We start from the raw sequence: 21,866 nt of genomic DNA, 5'->3' as shown, positions 1-21,866 counted from the left end.
GAAAGAGCGTTAGAATACTCCCCACTTACCTGAAGAGAGGATTTGTCTTCCCATTAGCCATGGCTATAGATGGTGAAACTTTTAAAGAGCCTGTGAAAACTCGTCAAAATTTATTGAATGAAAGAAGCAAATTAACATGAGCAGTATAGTAACTAATCCACAATTAAATTTTTTAAAGTTTAATTTATTGTCTGAGATCAGTACTGCTGTCAATTCTCTACCATCAAAATCAATATTTAATTAAAAGTTTAAGAAAAAAATAAAAGAAAGCAAAAAAAAGTGTCATTGTTCAAAGACACCTAACGGTTTTCTAATAGATCTCAGTGATAAGATTATTTCTTTGAACATTGTTATTGCATTTGCAAAATGAGATTAGTAGCTGTTTGGAATATTAACAATCTAAACTTTATTTAGATTTTGTTCAGTGTGTACTGGCCATAAAACCACTAATCTGGTTTAGAATTCTTTAAACTATTAAACAGATAGAATTAAAATTTTGTATTGCTTTTTGTAAAATTTTGAACTGCACGAATATTGCTGAGATCTTAAGATTACTCAGATGTACATTCTACAAGTAATGGTCTAGCATGAAAAGAGGATACAAAAGTTGTTCAACCTTATCATCTGATCTGGAATGCACAAAATTCCAGTGTGGTAGTGAACATGCAAAGCAACTGTGTGTTAAAAATACAGTGTTACTTTTCTTTTTAATGATTGGACATTTAAAAGGAAGTCCCTGTTGAAGTGAAGCTGTCTTATGCTAAATAGGTAAATGCAAATAAGTATATTCAGAACCTGAGCTGGGTTTGGTTGTATATCATCAGATGTCAATGTCTTTCTAGCTGCCACTGTCTGCTATTTAATCTTGGCATTTAGTAATACCACTGGTTATTTCAGGATCATCGCTTTCCCATTTGCCAAGTGTCAGTTTCCCAGCAGACAACTCTTGTGACAGATGGCAGCAGGTGGTAGCCCGACCTCTTGTGATTCCTTATGTAAGAGTAGCTGCCTGTTCCAATTCTGGAGCCAGAGGGATGTTCCAGTAAGGCACCAACTAACACTTATGTTTTCTTCAAAGACCTTGATATCGAGAGAAGGTCAATAAGCCCAGCTTAAATGAACAAATGGAGTCTATCTGTATATTTATATTAAAAAAAAACATCAGAATTCAATGATGCCCAATCTGGAGGTGGATTTTGTGTTGACTGTTATTGAGTATTGGTCGCTGGCAAAGCACTACAGTGTGCTTACAAAAAGTGCTGAGGATACAGCAGTAACTTCATCTGTGTTCTATGACCAACCTGTGATATCAACTCTCCTTACAACCAAAGCTCTTGCTGACTATTGTTTTTGGTTTTTTTTTGTGGGTGCTCCCTCTTACTGCCTCGTTTTTCCTCTGAGTATACTAGTACAGCTGTCTCTTGTGCCTGGATTGTGCAAGGCATTAGATACTGAGCAGATGATCTTTAGCTGAACCTAATTGATATTTCGTCTTTTTGTGTTTGCTCCTTCTTCCTGCTTTACCCTTTTAGGGCCCTAGGGCAAAGCAAAAATGTATTTCTGTGGTAACAAGGGATGAGATGATTAAGATCATAACATAATGGGAGATGACAGAGGTTTGGAGAAATGTGGTGAAAGGAGTAAGAAAAGAAAGCCCTATGAAATGAATTTTGTAAGAAGATAGCAATGGAAGGAAGGCTTGAGGAATTGGATCTCAGCAGAAATCCTGAGGCAATGATTTAATTTCTGAACTGGGGCCAGAACCTGACAATACATTCCTCAGCATTGTCCTGCCCTGTGATTGATAAGTGGCTGTCGTGTTGCATTTAGAACCTAATAGGAAAGTACATCCCTAATATTTCAAGACTCAGATCCAGAATACAGTACCAGATATTATGAGAACCTTGCAACTCCAGCTCTCATTTTGACCCTTTCCATTTGAAATTTACTATTTCCATTAACTGCAGCTTCTCCCTTTAAGATCTACAGTGGGTTTATTTAATTGCAGGGTTTTTGTTCTGTTTCTCATGAGATGAAGAACTAGTGTTTGAACAGTGCAGGCAGCTCAACTGTGGTGAGAATATTATACACAAAAAATTACAATTGCTCCTTGCTTTCATGATGAGAAATACAGGATAAATCAATTTTATCTCCCTTATTTGTAATTGTTATTAAAGATCTATTTCACATGCCACCCCAAGAATGTTTTGTTTTTAATTAATACAAAGGGACCATTGTTGAAAGTTAATGTTGTTACCACATACCAACTGCTAAATCCTTCTCCAATCATTTTGAAGTGATTTTAATGTAATGTGCATTTTGACAGGTTTGTGTCACCCAGTGAGTTGTGTGTCATGTGATCTGCTTTGCTAGCAAACATTCAATTCAATGGCAGTCAAGGTACTCAATCTACTTAAAAGAGAGACCAAAAATTAATGATTCTACCCTAACGTTTGTTAAGTTGCTATAATATCCCCTGGAAATTATAGTTAATGGAGTATAGTTACATAAAAATCATGTGCATGAAATCAGTATCAATCACTTACTATGGTGCCTTCACCAAGCTTGACTTCTTTCCGCTTCCTTTCAGTCCTGATGAAGTGTCTCAGCCTAAAACATCAACTGCTTATTCATTTCCATAGCTGCTGCCTGACCTACTGAGTTCCTCCAGCATTTTATGTGTGTTGGCTCTCATATGGCATTTTACATAAGTGCACAGCTTGACTGAGCGGTCAGCTAAATCCATTATTTAATTAATATGAATTTAGTGGCATTGCTTCAAAACCTCTGCTGAGAATTTTGAAGAAAATAAGGGCTAGTTGGTAGCTTACTGGAGCAATCATTCATTTTGCCTAGCCTCAGTGTTATTACCACATTCAGCTCGCAGCTTTTCCCTACAGAATTAATCCCAATTTATTTCATCTACCCTCTGGTAAAGGACAGTGTGAAGCCTTGAGAATTGTTTTGTGCTCCAAGTGGAAATATATACTAAAAGAAATACGTTGGAAGTAGAACTGCAGTCTCACACATCAGCACTCAATACAATGGGATCTAATGTTAATTCCAATGCTCTACTAATTTATTAGAGCATGCAAAACTATTCAGCTCACTGGGTCTATGCCGGGTCCCAGCAGAGCAGCCTTGTTGGACAGAGGCAATGGTGGGACCACAACCTATACTGTAGTATTGTAGGCTGGAGTTCCCTCAAGGGAATTCCATGAATCAGACCAATTGATAAATGAAATACATCTTATCAATCATACTTTATTAGTCTGAAGATGATTTCCATTTAAGAAAACTGGAATACTGCATTCAATTTTCAAATCTGTATGACACTATCATTGATAATACTGCCTTAGCTGACCTGTGTAATAACCTGCTGAACCTCTACTTTTCTCTGTTTAAAAGAGTTCTTAAAATTTCTCTTATCCAGATTTCTGGTCACCTGTCATACGGTCTTTCTGCACAGATTGTTGTCAAATTTAACTATATTGTTTCTGCCAGTTTTACTAAAGTGGAATGCATGATCTAAATGCTGGTGGACCTGCATTCTTGCTCATTAGTAGCCAACAGGCAGGTGGGCATTTTGGCAGTAAATAGTGACAGGATACTAGACTGTGGAAGTGTCCAAAGATGAGCCAATACTAATTGGGGAAGCATATGTTTGGTGGTTGCCATTTAGTAGCAATATTAATTGAAAAGCTTTGAAACCCTCAGGAATTCTTCGGCTACTTTGGAACTCTCATAATTAACAGATACTCAAGGTCAACTTTTAAAATGAATCATTTGAAGATTTTGAACAAAGGATTACTACAAAGAATCAAAAGAATGAAATGTTTATTTAATAGAGTATGTGAAAAGAAAAATCAGTATGATTAAGAAATAATAAAACATTAATATCTCCATAAAATAAACTGACAAGACTTTTGTTTTGAATAGTATTTAGAGTGCTCATACCAAATTTATTGCCTGCAGGAACTTCTGAGGCAGTTTTGGTTTCTCTTGGAAGGTCTGGCAATGGAATATGATGAAACACTGTAATGCGACATTCAAAATTTTTATTTGTTTCAAATACTTACTGTGTATTATTTACTTTGTCAATATATGTTTGAGATGTGAGGTTACCAGGAATTTGTGCTATTCACCAGTTTCATTTCTTCATAGGAGACACTTCTGAGAAGTGACCTCTATTATTTCCACTGTGTGTACACAATTTTCAATTACCTCTTTCTCAGACTGATTAAAATCTTATTCAATTAAACCCCACCAATTGCAGTAAAAAATATTGTTTCAAACTGATCAATCACCGTTTAATCAGTCCTAGGCAATGCAAATCTTGTAAAAATCACAGTTCATTAGTTTTCTTCAACAAAATTTATAAACAAATTATAAACCATCTGACATAATTTTATTACCTCAGATTGTTTTATAAATGTAATAACTGTTTATAAAACGTATAAACAATCTGACATCATCATGCTTAGCTTTTCATTTCAGAGATGCAGCAAAATAAATTAGTTCTATATTTCTATTAAACCAAAGGAAAATCTATTTAATCTGTTCTGAGTCCGAGCATGATATGAACAGGTTACATTTATTACAAACTTTACGATTTCACTATCACTCCATTTAGGAGAAAACCCAATATGATCACGTGAAAATCAAGAGAAAATCTGCAGACGCCGGAAATCAAATGAACATACACAAAATGCATACTAGGCATCATCCATGGAAAAGATAAACAGTCGACGTCTTGGGCTGAGAACCTTCATCAAAACTGGTGATAAAATTAATTTCTTTTAGGACCCTGTATGCAAATTTTGTTCAATATCATTATGCATGCAGTGATTCATGCTAAGCAACAGCTGAAATAAGGGATTTAAGGAATACAACTTCAAAGAGTCAGAAACAAAACATTATTGATGTTAAATCCATGTTTAGTGGCCATAAATTTCCACAAGTAGTAATTCATGTCTTTGCAGATATTGGCCGAGTAAATAAAATACAATGCATACCCTTCAGCTTTTGGAATAATGAGAGTTAAAATCATTGAAATATACAAACATTGTGGGTTTGTCAGGGTAAATGTAGGAATGATTTTTGTTCAGCTGGCATACCTAGACCAAAGATCACAATCCCCAAAATTAGGTGTTAGTCATTCAGACACGAGAAGAAACGTGTCACATGGAGTATGATGAACCTTCAGAATTCTGTAACACAAAGGGCCGTGGTAGGTAAAATACTGGGTATAATCAAGATAGAGACTAGAGGATATTATGGGAAGCAAAGAGCCTGGAGTTGATTCAGGAAAGTGACATTAAGATAAATGATTAGCCTTGATGTTACTGAGAGGAAGAGCATGGACCTGTTCCTATATCTTAATTGCTTTATTCCTACAACAGACTGATCTTGCTGTTGCACTGAAAGTCTCTCATGGTTCCTGTACATGTGACAAAATGGAGAAAATGGACCTAAAGTACAACTAAAGCTGACGTCAAATTCGAGTATCAGTAGAATGTGAACCAAGCGCCATTTTGCTTAATACTAATTCAGTAACTAAGTCGAGGAAGCAACGTTTAATTTGTCAGCTTTTGTATTAAAATAAAAGTATCTTAACAGTTGTTGCATTTTATCTGTAAACAATGATAGATTTAAAATAATGCAGCATTTCTTTGGCAAATTTAGCCAGTCCTGCTCCAGCATAATCATTAATTGTATTAAGGATATATGCATATGAGTTCTTAACATGCCCCTCCAAAAGTAAATTCAAAATCTTCTCCAGGCCTCAGCACCAATCCAGAAACCTACTGATATTAAGTAATTGGAATTTCAAGGGTCATGAATCCATTGAAGCACACAAAAATAGGACAACAAATGAATATGGAATCAACTGTGCTGAATGCTTTCAAAATTAAAAACTATACGAAGCCACTTTTGCCAATGGTATGATTTAACTATTTTAAATTAAGATTCTCTTTTACAACATAGTGCTCTAGTTACTTTATCAATGTGACAAATATTGATTACAATAAATGCAGTATGTCAGAATTAAAGTTTATCTGAGTCTGTACCAAAGCATCAGATTTACAATTGCCTACTTTGGTGTACTAAGCTGGTTGAGTTGATGAAATTGAAGTATTTTACTACAATAAAAGTGATCAATTTTATTATGAAGATTATCTTTCCACTTTGATGCATCAGGTTTGCATCTTGCAGCTTGGTTATCCACTGAAATAATTTGAAAGTACATACAGTTTCTGCACTTTTACTGAAGATAAATATTAAACTCACCACAAAAAATAAAACATGTCAATTTCAGTCCAAGTACCCATTTGTTAAAATAATCAGTGTAAGTACTTATCTGGCCACTAAAATTAAGCATTATAAATAAGGAATCGCCTTCATTCAAGATTTAAATTGTTGGAGATTTTAGAAGAGGCAAATTCCTTTGTTTAATTGCTTTGGTTGCACATAATCATATCTTCCTTTCCCTTTTGTATATTTCACTTTCTGAATCTTTTTGACATTGAATTCACTTACTCTGACATGCACTTCTCCCTCAATCATCATGAAATGTTCACTTTATAAACCATCAAACAGATTTGTTAAGGACATAACTTCTTGCCCATTTCACTTGGGTTCCAGCTGCTTGTCTTTTTTTTTTACATTGTTTTATTATCAGCTCACACTTTCAGTAACTTGCTTTAAAAATATTTACAACCTATTGTAGACGTGTAGATGGCAAGATACTGATAAATATGGCCCATCTTCTCTTATAATCACTTACTAGTTCAAAGTCAGAAAAATTTGGTTAACCTGCCAAAATAATTTACACTTTCAATCAGAATCATTTCAGTGTGGATCCTACAAAAGAGAAGCAATTGTATAATTTTTGAATATGTCATTAAAATGATGTTGACATTTTCATAGAGATAGAATTATGGTTTAAAATTAATTTTTAAAAAAATTCTTAACTCTTTTAAGACTGTTTTACTTTTGCACATTACTTAACGTAAAGGTTATAAATGATCTTTGAACAAAGTACTCCCCTCCCAAAAAAACATATTATACTGTACATTCAAGTACAAATTTTAAAATAATTTAAAATTTAGATTCCATATATAGAAAAGACCAATACATATCAACCATTTCAACAGTTTTAGGATGATTTGGCAAAGGTCTCCATGACTTGACACTGTGCAACAATCCTAAGAGTAATTTCCAATAGTGTGTGGCATGGAATAATCAGTTGGCCTTAAAATGCATTGAGTGTAAAGTTTATATTAATTAAAGACTTCTTCTGAACAAGAACAGGACAACCACCTCCACCCACCTTAAACCTGCTCATGCTTGGCAGAGGCCAGAATGGATTTTGAGGCCTGGAAACAGAACAGATTCAAACTGCAGCTTTCAGGAGTTTAATGCTGTTTGTGTGTACAGGAAATTGGGAATGGGTTGGGGAGAAGATAGGTCCAGGACAGAAACAAACCAGTGAATAGTACTAATACTCCTCCTAGCATACAAAAATATGACAGAAAAATCCTTAGACACGTTGCCTGTGCAAGTGATCTCCTTCTGTAGTCCTACATTAAAAAGCCCAATGACTGAACTGTGGACAGTGAATGATTGCTCCATAAGTCTTCTCAAACTGTGATTGGGTACCAAACCCTATTTCTGATTTGCATAATAGACACGTGCTTAGGTGCCTCTGAAGGACGTTGTTAAAAGCTGTAGTCAGCATATCAGTGCCACTCAGCTGTAAAATCTAATGTACTTATCATCTCATCATTAATGCAAAGCTCAGTTAGATAATATCAGTCCCATTCTTTGCAAGTTCCTCAAATATGACACAGTTAAGAAAATAGCTTGTTTTAAATTATAACAGCCCAAATCAAAATCACTAACAATGTTAAGAAAAAGTTGAGGGTGTTCTCCAGAGAGGGGAGGGAAGGAGTGTGTTGGGATGGATAACCTGTTAATGTCCGATTTCAACAATACCAACAGAATTTCAAATTGGTCTTAATATTTTCACTTGTCAAAACATTCTAGAAAGAAGCATTCAAAGCAGAGCTTTGGTGAATGACAAAATCTTAGAGATCGTTATAATTTATAACACTTCTAAAATACTACAATTTGTCACAAGATCAGCTAGATATAGAACCAAATGTCATAAGATTATAATACATTTCATTCAAAATAGAGCTTTTTATATCAGTAGCACTGATAATTAAAAATGCCTATTTTAAATGAAATTTTAACATCAGAACTATTTTGTGATAGGAAATATTTGCTGTCTAAGGCACTAATCCCTCCTTTGTTTATAATATCATTGTAATAGATGCCTTATGGATCAATTATGTTACCTTTAACTCACTTCAATTAATTATCACATCATATCATATGGCAGTGAAAGAATACAGCCTCACAAGAATAATACCATAGAATGCTTTGGACACTCAACTCATGTAGGAATTTTTCTTAACCATCAAAGCCGTAAATTAAAAATACATTCTGATTTACATAAGCACATTCCACAAAGTACTTCATGTAGAAATAGCTAACAAGACAGTATTTAATAACATTTGTAGAAATGAATAAATATCTGGAAGATAAATGTTCAACGTGGCTGGTGAAGTTATTCATATTATAGTAAGACCTGAAAATACCAAATAAGCATTTCAATCAAAATTTTGGAGAAGCATGCGTCTCTGAGGTAATTTTATACTTTTTTTATATATAAATCTTACAAAGCAAAAAACAGTCCTGAATGTATATCAACACAAAAGCATTTATACCTTGTTACATGTGAAACAAGGTTTAGAATCATCTGTGCTAACATTCTACAAAGTGCGTTACATGCAGAGAAAAGGAAGAAAGACAGCTCGTAACATTTGTATTTTAGCCAAAAGAAGGAAAATACTAATCTGCAAGCAATTAATTAGCAAGTACTGTGTGAAATTTCTGGTTTAATCTGATTTTTCCCACTTTGAATATACTGGCAAAAATACTGTTAGGCATTTGTTTTGAATGTCTGTGATTTACAACTTAATGCCAAAATTTCTTCTCAAAAATATATGGTTACAAACTGTAGGTGCACAATCTCAAACTAACAGTGGCATTCAAAATGTGAAGTGTTAAATTTGTTGCAAAGTAGTTTTGGTCTTCTATGAGTTTTTAATCAATTTAAATCTTAAAGCAAAGTGATGTTAAGAACTAATCTGTGCATTCACTTTAGTTGATTAGTTATTCAAAAATGCATGCTACTTATGGCAGGACTGTATAATTAGTTTAAAAATGTAATTTAAAAACATTTCATTGTTAAAACATGCAACAATCACGAGTTATTGTTCTTGTACTCATTTGATTAGAATAATAATATAGTGAGAAAAATTAATTAAAAATTCACAGTAGACCAATATTTCCCTTCATAACATATAAAAAGTCCCATGAATGCAGTGCACAGCATCCACATTTGCATTTCCAAAAGTCAAGCTCTAAAGGGAGTATTTTCATCTGAAGGTCTTTTTAGTGGTAAATGAGGATTCTAAACTAGGGAACACCACATTACTTTTGTTTTAAACCAGAAATAGTGAAGAGAGAAATATAGCCCTAAATCTTTCAGTTAAGTATGCCAAATAAGTATAGTAAAATTCATATTGAAAATCATTTTGCTTTACTCATTTTAACCAAAAAAGTCATCAAGCTACAAAAATACATGAGCAAGATCTCCCTGAACTAACTCAACATTCTTGTTTATGAAATAGAACCATAAGAATCTGTTTTACTCTACTCCTCTCCCATCTGAGTCCCCAACTCCCTTTATACAATAGAATAAGTCAAGCAGTCGAGCACGAACCTTGGCAGCTAATACTGTGTAATATAAACATAGGCAAAAAGGTAAGGCAGCTGTTAGTTTCTACAAATAAATTCAGCTCAGATGTATCTCTTCCAATGTATCTCATTTCCAAAACTTTAGGGCACAAACTGGTGATGGAAAACAGATCAGAGAATCCTTCAAGAAGGGCCACTGTAATCAGTTTCTGCAGTATCTTGAGTGTCAAGTCTTGCAGAATGTACAATTTTCCAAAATTCATCTTCCTTATTCTCAACAATAGACAGAACACAGACGTCTGCAATGACTGCAAAGAATTCATACAGCATTAACATAAGTTTATTTTTAATTTTCTAAAAGCACTGTTGCAAGAAAATCTTGGACTTTTAAGAGTGCTACTATAAACATTTTTTTTATAAATAATAAATGTAGTAAAATGTGCTTCATACCTCAAAAACAAATCATGTCAGGAAATGCACAAACAAGATGGCCAAGCCAATGTTCAGTAAAATGACCATGGCAATCATAATGGTATTAGGTCCCTGCAATAAATAACAAAATGTCAACATCCTGGTTTTAAGTCAATGGTCTAAACTGAAATATTCTTCATAACATGTTATTCCAAAGAAATGCAAACAGTACAGTTTTAATTTCTAAGCCTCATTTTAAGTACTATATTTAAGTAAAATATTTTTTTCATTTTGGCATAAATGATATAAGAAAGACATTCCACTGATCTGGAATGGATGTCTTCTGTATCATACATTCTTGACATGACTAACAATAGTCAGATACTTTTGACTATATGGTACTATCTGTCCATACAGAAAATTATAAGATATTTTTGAAAATACTCTGCCCTCCGTATAAAGGAAATGAAATACCACTATCTCATTACTAGGTCTGGAGTCACATATAGGTCAGAGTGCCAAAAGATGACAAATTTCCTACACCACTGAGCAATAATGCGACTGATTTGTTTTCAATAACAGTGCACAACCTTTGTATTATTGTTACAAGGGCTGGCATTGTTTGTTTTAATAACTTCATCAGTATTTAGTTATTAGAACTTAAATTCCCCTGCCAATGGGCACCAATGGTCCACACTCTTGGCTGGTGATCCAGTAGCTCAACTACTATACAGAGTAGAAAACATTTTTTATCACTATGTTTTGCTGCTGCACACAACATGGAATCTGACAGCACAGCCGGTCTCTCTGGGTTTCTACAGAATTACACTGAGGAAGTCACAAAGTCTATGACAAGTTCAGTGCTTTTATTGAGATTCCAGGCCTGCAGATGAAATGGTACATGAAGGACAAGTTTATATATTTTTAATTACCTCACTATAATTTTTAGTTTTGTGTTTCTAAAATTCATAGGAAGCACAAGACTGCCAGTCCCCACACCCCCATGTTTTTGTCCATTAGCCCATAACTGACACTATATATCTTTGTGAATTATGCAATCACATCTTATATTGTTGTGCCACATATTACAAGTCTCCAAGTGTCTTCAATTCTCTGGACCCTTACTTGATCTAGATAGGATTCAAAGCAATGCTCATCAAAATCCATCCAGTATCTTAACAGAGACCAAAACTTGGAGTGAGAGGTGCAAAAGATTAAAATAAATCAATCTCAGGACTTGCTGGTGAGTTTCCTTAAACAGCACTCTATAAGAGACACATTGGCAAACTGTTAGTTAATACTTTATTGGCTAATTAGCTAACACCAGCCAGCTGCAGCTCAAGAGACTACCAAGGAGTTACAGTCAAGTATAGTGGCCACTATGAGAGGGGGTCAGTGTAAAGTGGGGAGCTGAGGCTTTGATTCAAGAGGATTCAGTGTGAAGAAATAAAGTAGCCCAAGTATGGGGAGTGAGAGCACTTCCTTAAATAAGCTTCTGTGAGAAGGAACTCAAAGACTTGGTCTCCACATGAGTCTGTGCAATGAATTCCAGAGTCACCACCAGTTGCTAAAGAAATTCCTCATCTCAGTTCCAAATGGAGGTCCCTCTATTCTGAGGCTGTGCTCTCTGATCCTGGACACTCAGTAAAGGAAACAACCCCTCCAAATACACTCTATCTACACTTCTCAATATTCAATAGGTTTCCATGAGATCTCCTTTCAAATGTGCCTCATATGTTAACCCGTTCATTCCCAGAAACATTTTCGTGACCCTCCTCTGGACCCTCTCCAATGCCAGGACATCTTTTTTGAGACAAGGGGCCCAAAACTTCTCACAATTCTCCAAGTGCATTCTGACCAATGTCTTATAAAGCCTCAACATTACATCTCACATTCTAGTGTCTGCAAAATGAATGCTATCATTACATTTGTGTTCTTTACTACCATTTACAAGGAAGAAGGTGCTCAAAAAGCTGAAAGACCTAAGGGTACTTAAGTCATCCAGGGCAGATGAAATGCACAATTGGGTTCTGAAAGAGGTAATGGTAGAGACTTTCGAGACATTAATAATGATCTTTCAATAACTATTGGACTTGGTGCCAGAGGACTGGAAAATTGCAAATATCACTCCACTTTTTAAGAAAGGAGGAAGGCACCAGAAATTATAGACCAGTTAGCCTGAACCCAGTGGTTGGGAAGATGTTGAAGTTCATTGTTAAGGATGAAATTATGGAATACTTGGTGATACAGATAAGACAGGAGAAAGTCAGCATGGTTTCCTTCAGGTAAAACTTATTTGACAAATCTGTTCAAATTATTTGAGGACATTACAAGTAGGATAGATAAAGGGGATGCAATGTATGCTGTATACTTGGTCTGTCAGAAGACCTTTAACAGGATGTCACACATGAGGCTGCTTACCAAGTTAAAGGCCCATGGTACTACAAGGAAAGTTACTAACATGGCTAGAGCCTGATTGGAAGGAAACAGCGAGTGGGAATAAAAGCAGCCTTGTCTGGTTGGCTGCCAGTGACTAGTAGCGTTCCACAGATGTCGCTGTTGGGACCACTTCTTTCTATGCTGTATATATATGATAGTATATATGGCTTTGTTGCCAAGTTTGCAGATGATACTAAGATTGGTAGAGGGGTAGGTAATGTTGAGAAAACAGGTAGGTTTCAGAAGGACTTAGACAAATTAGGAGAATAGGCAAGAGAGTGGCAAATGAGATACAATGTTGGAAAATACACGATCATGCACTTTGGTAGAAGAAATAAAAATGCAGACTATTTTCTAAATGGGTAGAAAATTCAAAAATCTGAGATACAATGGGACTTGAGAGTTTTTGTGCAGAGCACCCCAAAGATTAAATTGCAGGTAATGTTGGTGGTGAGGAAGGCAAATGCAATATTAGCATATATTTCAAGAGGTCTAGAATACAGGAGCTGAGATTTGGTCTAGAATACAGGAGCAGAGATTTACTATCGATTTGTACTCCAGGGAGTGTGAAGTGCAGAATCAAATATCGCTGTGATAATTGTACGCTCTAGTATCAATTGTATGGCGACAATAAAGTAAAGTAAAGAGATGTGATGCTGAGACTTTATAAGACACTGTTGAAGCCTCACCTTGAGTACTGGGAACAGTTTTGGGTTCCTCATCTAAAAAAAGACGTGCTGGCATTGGAGAGTGTTCAGAGGAGGTACTCAAGGATGATTCCAGGAATAAAAGGGTTATCATGCGAGGAACTTTTATAGCTCTGGGTCTGTACTCACTGGGATTTAGAAGGATGAGAGGGGATCTCATTGAAACCTTTCAAATGTTGAAAGGCCTAGACAGAGTAGATGTGGAAAGGATGTTTCCCATGGTAGGGGAGTCTAAGACAAGAGGGCAGTCTCAGAATAGAGGGGAGTCCATTTAAAACAGAGATAAGGAGAAACTTCTTTACCCAAAGGTTGGTGAACTTGTGGAATTTATTACCATAGGCAGCTATGGAGGCCAGATCATTTTGGGTATATTTAAGGCAGAGCTTGATTAGTTCTTGATTGGACACGGTATCAAGTATCACAGGGAGAAGACTGGGGAGTGGGACTGAGGAGGGGAAAATAGGTTCAGCCATGATTGAATGGCGGAGCTGACTTGATGGGCCAAATGGCCTAATTCTGCTTCTATACCTTATGATCTTAATTCAACCTACAAGTTAACCTTTAGGAAATTCTGCACAAGTACTCCCAAACCCTTTTGTACCTTTAATTTTTGAAATTTAACCCCAGTTAGAAAATAATCTACATCTTTATTTCTTCTACCATGACCATACCCTTCCCTGCAGTTTATTCCATCAGCCATATCTTTGCGCATTATCCCTAAGTCCTTCAGCAGACTCCCTACTTCCTCAATACTATCTGCCCCTCCATCTATCTTCATATCATCTGCAAAGGTGGCCACAAATCCATAAATTCTGTCAACCAAATCATTGACATATAACATGAAAAGCGGCGGTCCCACACAGACCCCTGTGGAATACCACTAGTCACTGGCAGACAACCCAAGAGGCTCCTTTTATTCTCTCTTTTCTTCCTGCCAGTCAGCCAGTCTTCCATCCATGCTAGTATCTTTCTTGTAATATCATGGGCTCTTACATATTTTATTAAACAGCCTCATGTGCGGTACCTTGTCAAATGCCTTCTGAAAATCCAAGAAAACAACATCCACTGACTCTTCTTTGTCTTTCTGCCTGTTATTTCCTCAAAGAATTCCAACAGAAATGTCCAGGCAAGTCTTCCCCTTAAGGAAACCATGTTGACTTTGTCCTTTATCATGTGCCTCTAAGTATCCGAAAACTTCATCCTTAATAATGGACCACAAGATCTTGCTAACCACTGAAGTTAGGCTAATTTCCATTCAGCTGCATCTTCCTCCCTTCTTGAAGAGTGGAGAGACATTTAAATTTTTCTGTCCTCCAGAATCATTCCAGAATCTAGTGATCTTGAAAGATCATTACTAATGCCTCCACAATCTCTTCAGCTACTTCTTTCAGAACCCTGGGATATAGTCCATTTCGTCCAGATAACTCATCTAACTTCAGACCTTTCAGCTTCCCAACCACCTTCTCCTTAGTAATAGTGACTACACTCACCTCTGCACCCTAACACTTTTGAATTTCTGGCATTCTGTTAGTGTCTTCCACAGTAAAAACTGACACACAATACCTATTGAGTTAATCTGCCATTTCGTTCTCCTCCATCACCTCTCAAGCATCATTTTCTAGAAGTCCAATATCTACTATTGCCTCTCTTTTACTCTTTATATATCTGAAAAAAAAATTTGGTATCCTCTTTAATATTATTGGCTAATTTACCTTCATATTTCATCTGTAGTTGCTTCTGATGGTTTTTAAAAGCTTACTAATCATCTAACAACCCAATTTTTTTTGTTTTTATGATGTCTTTGACTTCCCTTGTCAATTACAGTTGCATCATTCTCCTTTAGAATACTTCTTAACCTCTGGGATATATCTTTCCTGCGCCTAACAAATTGCACCCAGAAACTCCAACTTTTGCTGTTCTGCTGTCATCCTTGCTAGTGTCCCTTCCAATCACTGTTGTCCAGCTCCCATCTCATGTCCCTATAAATTCCTTTTACTCTTCTGTAATACTGATACTTTTGACTTTATCTTCTCCCTCTCAAACTGCAATGTGAAGTCAATCATATTATGATCACTGTCTCCTAACGGTTCCTTTATCTTAAGCTCCCTAATCAATTCTGGTTCACTATACAACATCCAATCCAGAATTGTCCTTTCTCTTGTGGCTTCAACCACAAGCTACTCTAGAAACTCATCTCATAGCGTTCTACAAATTTCCACTATTGGAGGATCCAGCACCAAGCTTATTTTCCCAATCTATCTGCATATTGAAATCCTCTATGGCTATCATAACATTGCCCTTTTTACATGCCTTTTCTTCTCGCTATAATTTGTATCCCACATCCTGGTTTCTGTTTGGAAGCCTTTATATACCTCCCACCAGAGTCCTTTACCCTTACAGCTTCTTAATTCCACCTACAAGGATTCTGCATCTTCTGATCCTACGTCACTGCTTTCTCAGGATTTGATTTCATTATTTACCAACAGAACCACCCGCCCCCTCAGTCTATCTGCCTGTCCTTTCTAAACAATGTGTATCCCTGGATGTAAGCTCCCAGCTATCATCTTCTTATAGCCCCAACTCAGTGATGCCCACAACATGGTACCTGCCAAACTCTAACTGTGCTACATCATTTACCTTATTCCGTATACCGTGTATCCAAGTACAACACCTTCAGTCCTGTATTCATCATGCTTTGCAATTTTTCTCCCATGTTACACTTCAATTCATCCCAGTGAGTGCAATTTTGCTCTATCATCTGTCTGTCCTTCCTCACACACTCCATCTACTTGTATACTAACTGCCCCATCCTCAGCCCTATCACTCAGATTCCCATCCCCTTGCCAAATTAGTTTAGACCCTCCCCAAAAGCTCTAGCAAACCTGCCTGCAAGGATTTTAGTCCCTCTCGAGTTCAGGTGCAACCCATCCCTTCTGTACAGGTTGTACCTCCCCCAGAGAGTTCCAAATAATCCACAAATCTGAAACCCTGCCCCCTGCACCAATTCCTTAGCCATACATTCATCTGCCAAACCACTCTATTCTTACCCTCACTGGCACATGGCACAGACAAAAATCCAGAGATTACTATCCCGGAGGTCCTGATTTTCAGCCTTCTACCTAACTCCCTAAATCCCTAAATTCTCTCTTTAGGACCTCCTCCCTTTTTCTACCTATACCTACATATTATTATACCACTAGTAAATTTTTTGAGAGCAATAACATGTTGAAATGAGACTAAATGATAAACTCTGTGGCACAAAAGAACAGCAATCCACTGACTTAAGTGGTATATTGAGAACAAATTTGAAGTAATTTCTTCTTAGAACAATCATGTTCAACCAAAATATTTAATTAACTACTGGGCATCACCTTTTCAATATGATATTTTATCAATAATTTTACATATTCTTACCATTTTAATAAATAACCTAAAGATTTTAAACAAATGAATCTCTTTTAATCATCAAAGAGTTAGTAATTTTACTTTATTTCTTGTCAAGTTTCAAACATATCCACAAAAGGGTGAGAAATTACAAGTGTGTCATACTAGTGAGGGTTGAGACCAATATGACCAATGTGTGTTGGGCAAATGCAACTTGCTCAACACACATTCGGAATTCACTGCATGATATTAATAGCTAAAGGATTAGATAATATTGCCCTATGTGCAAGCAGTTCTTTTATATTCTCATGCAGTAAATGTTACATCCCATGTTCCTTTTTAATTTCTGCCTGAATTATTGTTAATGTAATTTAGGTCTGATACTGCAGTTTGATTCGCATAGTGACCTATTGGTCTCATGCAACTGGTTCACTTGTTTAGCTTTTATGAGTTTTCTCTTTCATTTGAATATAAATGTTTAAGAAACAATGAGTAACAGTGCTGCAGTAACAGTCATAAGGTTCTAAGAACTGATCATTCATTGTCACAAATCCGCTAACACCCCTTCCAAGTGATTTTTCATACATGGCTTTATTAACATAATTTACAGGTCAGTTGATATATGATGATCCTTTGTACTTAGGAGTGCAATCAAAATTCAAATATGTACTATCGATACACTGATGGTAACAATGGCACACCAACAACTCTTACAGATTATTTTACCACTGGCGTATGTTGTGAAATTTGTTATTATGTGGTAGCAATACATTGCAAAACATAATAATAAAAACTGTAAATTATATTTAAAAAGGTTAAATTAAATAAGTAGTGCAAAAAGAGAAACAAAGCAGTGAGGTAGTGTTCATGGGTTCAATATTCATTCAGAAATTTTAATGGCAGAGAGGAAGAAGCTATTCCTGAATCACCGAGTGGGTGTCTTCGGGCACCTGTACTTCCTCTCTAATGGCACCAATAAGAAGGAGGCATGTCCTGGGTCATTAACGATGGGTGCTACATTTGTAAGACCTTGCTCCTTGAAGACGTCCTGAACGCTGGGGAGGCTAGTGCCGATGATGGAGATGACTGAATTTACAACTTTCTGCAGTTTATTTTGATCATGTACAGTGTTCCCTACACCAGAGAATGATGTAGCCAATTAGAATGCTCTCCACAGTACTTCTGTAGATATTTGCAAGTGTTCTTAGTGACATAAAAAATCTCTTCAAAGTCCTATTGAAATATAGCAACAGGTGTGCCTTCTTTGAAACTGCACTGATATGCTAGACCCAGGATAGATCCTCAGCGATATTGACACTCTTTCTGTTTTCATCCCCTTGATGAGGACTGGTGTGTCTTCCCCTGTCTTCCCCTTCCTGAAGTTCACAATCAATTCTCCTCCCTCATGGCTCCATAGTCTCCTTTGTTCAACTGCAACACTGACACCTCCGAGCTGCCCTTATCCTTCTCAAATTGCAGATAAAAACTTATCATATTATGATCACTACCTCCTAATGGCTCCTTTACTTCAAGATCGCTTATCAAATCCTGTTCATTACATAACACTAAATCCAGAATAGCCTTGTCCCTGGTTGGCTCTCGTACAAGCTGTTCCAAGAATGCATCCCGTAGGCACTCTACAAACTCCCTATCCTGGGGTCCAGCACCAACCTGATTCTCCCAGTTCACCTGCATGTTGAAATCCCCCATAACTACTGCGACATTACCTTGGCCACATGCCAATGTTAACTCCCTATTCAACTTGCACCCAATATCCATGCTACTGTTTGGTGGCCTGTAGACAACACCCATTAGGGTCCTTTTGCCCTTACTGTTCCTCAGTTCTATCCACACAGACTCCACTTCTCCTGATCCTATGTCCTCCCTTGCAAAGGACTGAATCTCATTCCTCACCAACAGGGCCACCCCACCCCCTCTGCCCACATTTCTGTCCCTACGATAGCACGTATACCCTTGCACATTCATTTCCCAGGTCTGATCTCCCTGCAGCCATGTCTCCGTTATCCCAACAACATCATAGTTACCCATTCGCACCTGAGCTTCAAGCTCATCCACCTTATTTCTGACACTTCGTGCATTCAGATATAGAATTTTTAGCCCATTTCTCCTCTCTCTGTTTGAATCGCTGCCTATTGTGCTTAACCCAGCTCCCTGAACTCCCATCAGGCTATACGCCCCTAAAATTTTGTTGTCCTTCCTAAATTTACTTATTCTTTCTGCACATTTAACTCCATGTTCCGTCAGACCATCCCTCTGTACATGTGTCCTCCTTATCACTTGTTCCGCCTCACCTTTCTCTACTACACACTTAATATTCCGGAACCATGTAGTCCCCACCTGTCCTTACAATGCTCTCTACTAAATAGTCAAGTCTGGCAAGGACGAAGGGAAAGAGAGGGCCTGTGCCTGCAGATCCAGGCACATAATTAACATAATTATTCTAATTCTACTTTATTGTTGGTTATGAGACACTGGGATGTCATTATGCACTCCATTGTAAATTCAAACTGCCTGCATCCTTGCTCCATGGAAATAAAATTAATTCTTTTTTTAGTGTGGAATTGATGAGTTGGTTTTCAGGTTACATAAATGACTCACACAACTGATAGGCATTGAGCACTTTGACTCAAAACAGAAAATAAAATGGGATTTTAAAAATTATTATAGGCTGGTTTGTCAAATTGCTACTGATCAGCAGAGACTAAAATGAATAGCTGTGCTCTTTGGACAAAAATAAAACTTACAATGCATTATATGGTCATTCTTAAAAAAGGCTTATTTTAGACTTAGTACCAGAACACAAAAGATCACTGGAAAGGACTCTGCCATAAATGTAATAAAAGTTGGAGTTGCATTGAAAAAAACATATAATAATAAAATTGATTTAGTCTCACTTCTCATGCTCCTTTGACATGGTGCTCTGAGGGGAAAGGTAATTATACACCTTCTGCTGATTACATCCAAATGAAAATGTATCTATTTAACAATTCAGGATCTTAAAATAAAGGAATATACAAAGAGGATCAATGAAGTCATAAATTAGTCAAGTTGCCCTACAGTCTATACCGTGTCAGAGTATAATTCTCTATATGAAAAGTCTGTTTGTAAGTCCATGGTTCATTCATTTGTAAAATTATAAACTCACCTGATCAAATGATTCTACCTCCTTCCCTTCCATACTAGACGGTGTTACCACTTTAGGTGCTGATTTTGGTGCAGGTTTGGGTTCTGGCTTGGACTGAGGTTTGTGTTCTGGCAGGGCCTGTAGCTGTTTTTCCTGTTTGGGACGAGGTGCAGCTTCTTGCACCCGAGGTGCTGGCTTTGGTTCCAATTCCGGTACTGCCTTTTTCACTTTAACCTCTGCTTTTGATTCTTGTCCTGAAGGGCCTTTTGGGGTTGCTTCTTTCTTGAAGGAAAATGATGGGACAGAAACTTCATCATCCAATAAATCCAGTGGAGGAGGTCCTACTTGTGGCCGTACAGCATAGCTGTGATAACTTTCATGGAACTGTGCATCAGCCTTATGATGAGGTGGCGTTGTTTCTCTTGGTTTGCTCTTTTGAGCTGTGCGAGGTTTACCTTCAAACCTTTCTAAAGGTTTTATGTCCAAGTCACAGCTATTTTGCAACTGTTCCTCCATTTTTATTGGCGTCCTTCTGTTACTTTGATGGCTAGAGCTCCTCGATAGATTCCGGCTGCTGGCAGTTGACCTGTTCTCAATCTGAACTGTCAATAAATCAGAAGATGCTCCAGGATGATTGCTAGATCGGGAGGTGAGGCTTCTGTTTTTATTTTGCTCCCCATTCCAGCTGCCTGGGCTCAGGAAGTTGGAGTCCTCTACCTTGAGATTTGATTCTCTAACTTTTCTGACTTCTGGCGGTGTCTCTATGGGGCTCGGCGAAGGAGTAACAGCAGGAGAAGATTCAAGTGGAGTTGCAGCTTTATCATGGATTCCAGGACTCTCTGGTGGGGTTGGCGGAGGTTCTTCTATTGACGGGGGCTCTTGGTCTGTATTTTCTACATTATCCCCATTTTCTATCAGTTCCTGTAGCAGTTTTCTCTTTTGATATTCTGGACCTGAAAAAGAAATTATTGCAAGCTATTCACAACAATTTCAAAGTGTAAATGATAATTCCAACATATTTTGCACAGAAACTCAGTATCACCCATAACAAAAAATAATCAAATATAATTATGCAAAAATAGAACTATATTGCAGTGAGCTCTCAAATAATCCCGAATGACTCTATCCTTGACAATGAGCTACATCACTTGACTTTCAACCACTACTAGCTCATAATAGAACTATTATCTTCCTTAGACCAAATTTTGCTGGTAGCGTCTACAGATTTTAAGTACAAGATAGTCACATGTGCACATATAGAAAATTACACACATTATTAATTTTTGCAATATGGCCAGCATGCCAGCTTTTATTTATCACCCAAACTTGAAAACTCTGAATTCATCAAGGGTGAAGTATGTTGTTGCTATGAAAAACATTAAATACTTCTCAGTAAAATCAACCCTTCTTACAAAGTTCAAAGTACATTTATTATCAAAGTATGTATACACTATATAACCTTGTGATTCATCTCATTATAGGTAGCTAGAAAACAAAGAGAAGAACACAAATACCAACACAAAAGTTCACAGATACAGTCTAGAAAACAAAGAGAAGAACACAAATACCAACACAAAAGTTCACAGATACAGTCACTGGCCACTTCATTATGTAGACCTGCTCATTAATGCAGATACCTAATCAGCCAATTATGTGGTTGGCTCAATGCATAAAAAGCATGCAGCCATGGTCAGGAGATTCAGTTGTTTTTCAGACAAACATCAGAAATGGGAAGAAATATGATCTAAGTGACAGATTGTGGAATGATTGTCGGTGCCAAACAGGGTGGTTTGAGTATCTCAGAAATTGCTGATCTCTTGGGATTTTCAGGCACAACAGTCTCTAGAGTTTATAGAGAATAGTGTGAAAAACAAAACAGAAATTCCAGTGAGTGACATTTCTGTAGGTAAAAAGGCCTTGTTAATGAGAGAGTTCAAGTGAGAGTGGCC

At 36.9% G+C, this 21,866-nt stretch overlaps 1 protein-coding gene across 1 annotated transcript in view; it reads right to left on the bottom strand.

The window, feature by feature from the left end:
* Positions 1 to 3,820: 3,820 nt before the first annotated feature.
* jph2 (junctophilin 2) overlaps positions 3,821 to 21,866 on the bottom strand; it is a 140,592-nt gene continuing 122,546 nt past the window's right edge. Inside the window, exons 4-6 of the mRNA XM_073061743.1 lie at positions 19,939 to 20,870; positions 10,282 to 10,374; positions 3,821 to 10,139 (exon numbers count right to left, since the gene is read on the bottom strand). Coding sequence (XP_072917844.1) covers positions 10,294 to 10,374; positions 19,939 to 20,870 — 1,013 coding nt within the window. The 3' untranslated portion in view covers positions 3,821 to 10,139; positions 10,282 to 10,293. The remainder of the gene's footprint in view (positions 10,140 to 10,281; positions 10,375 to 19,938; positions 20,871 to 21,866) is intronic.

This window comes from Hemitrygon akajei, chromosome 11 (genome assembly GCF_048418815.1).
Source record: "Hemitrygon akajei chromosome 11, sHemAka1.3, whole genome shotgun sequence".
NCBI lineage: Eukaryota > Metazoa > Chordata > Chondrichthyes > Myliobatiformes > Dasyatidae > Hemitrygon > Hemitrygon akajei.
The sequence above is the reverse complement of the archived record's forward strand: the minus strand, read 5'-3'. Positions and strand labels throughout refer to the sequence as shown.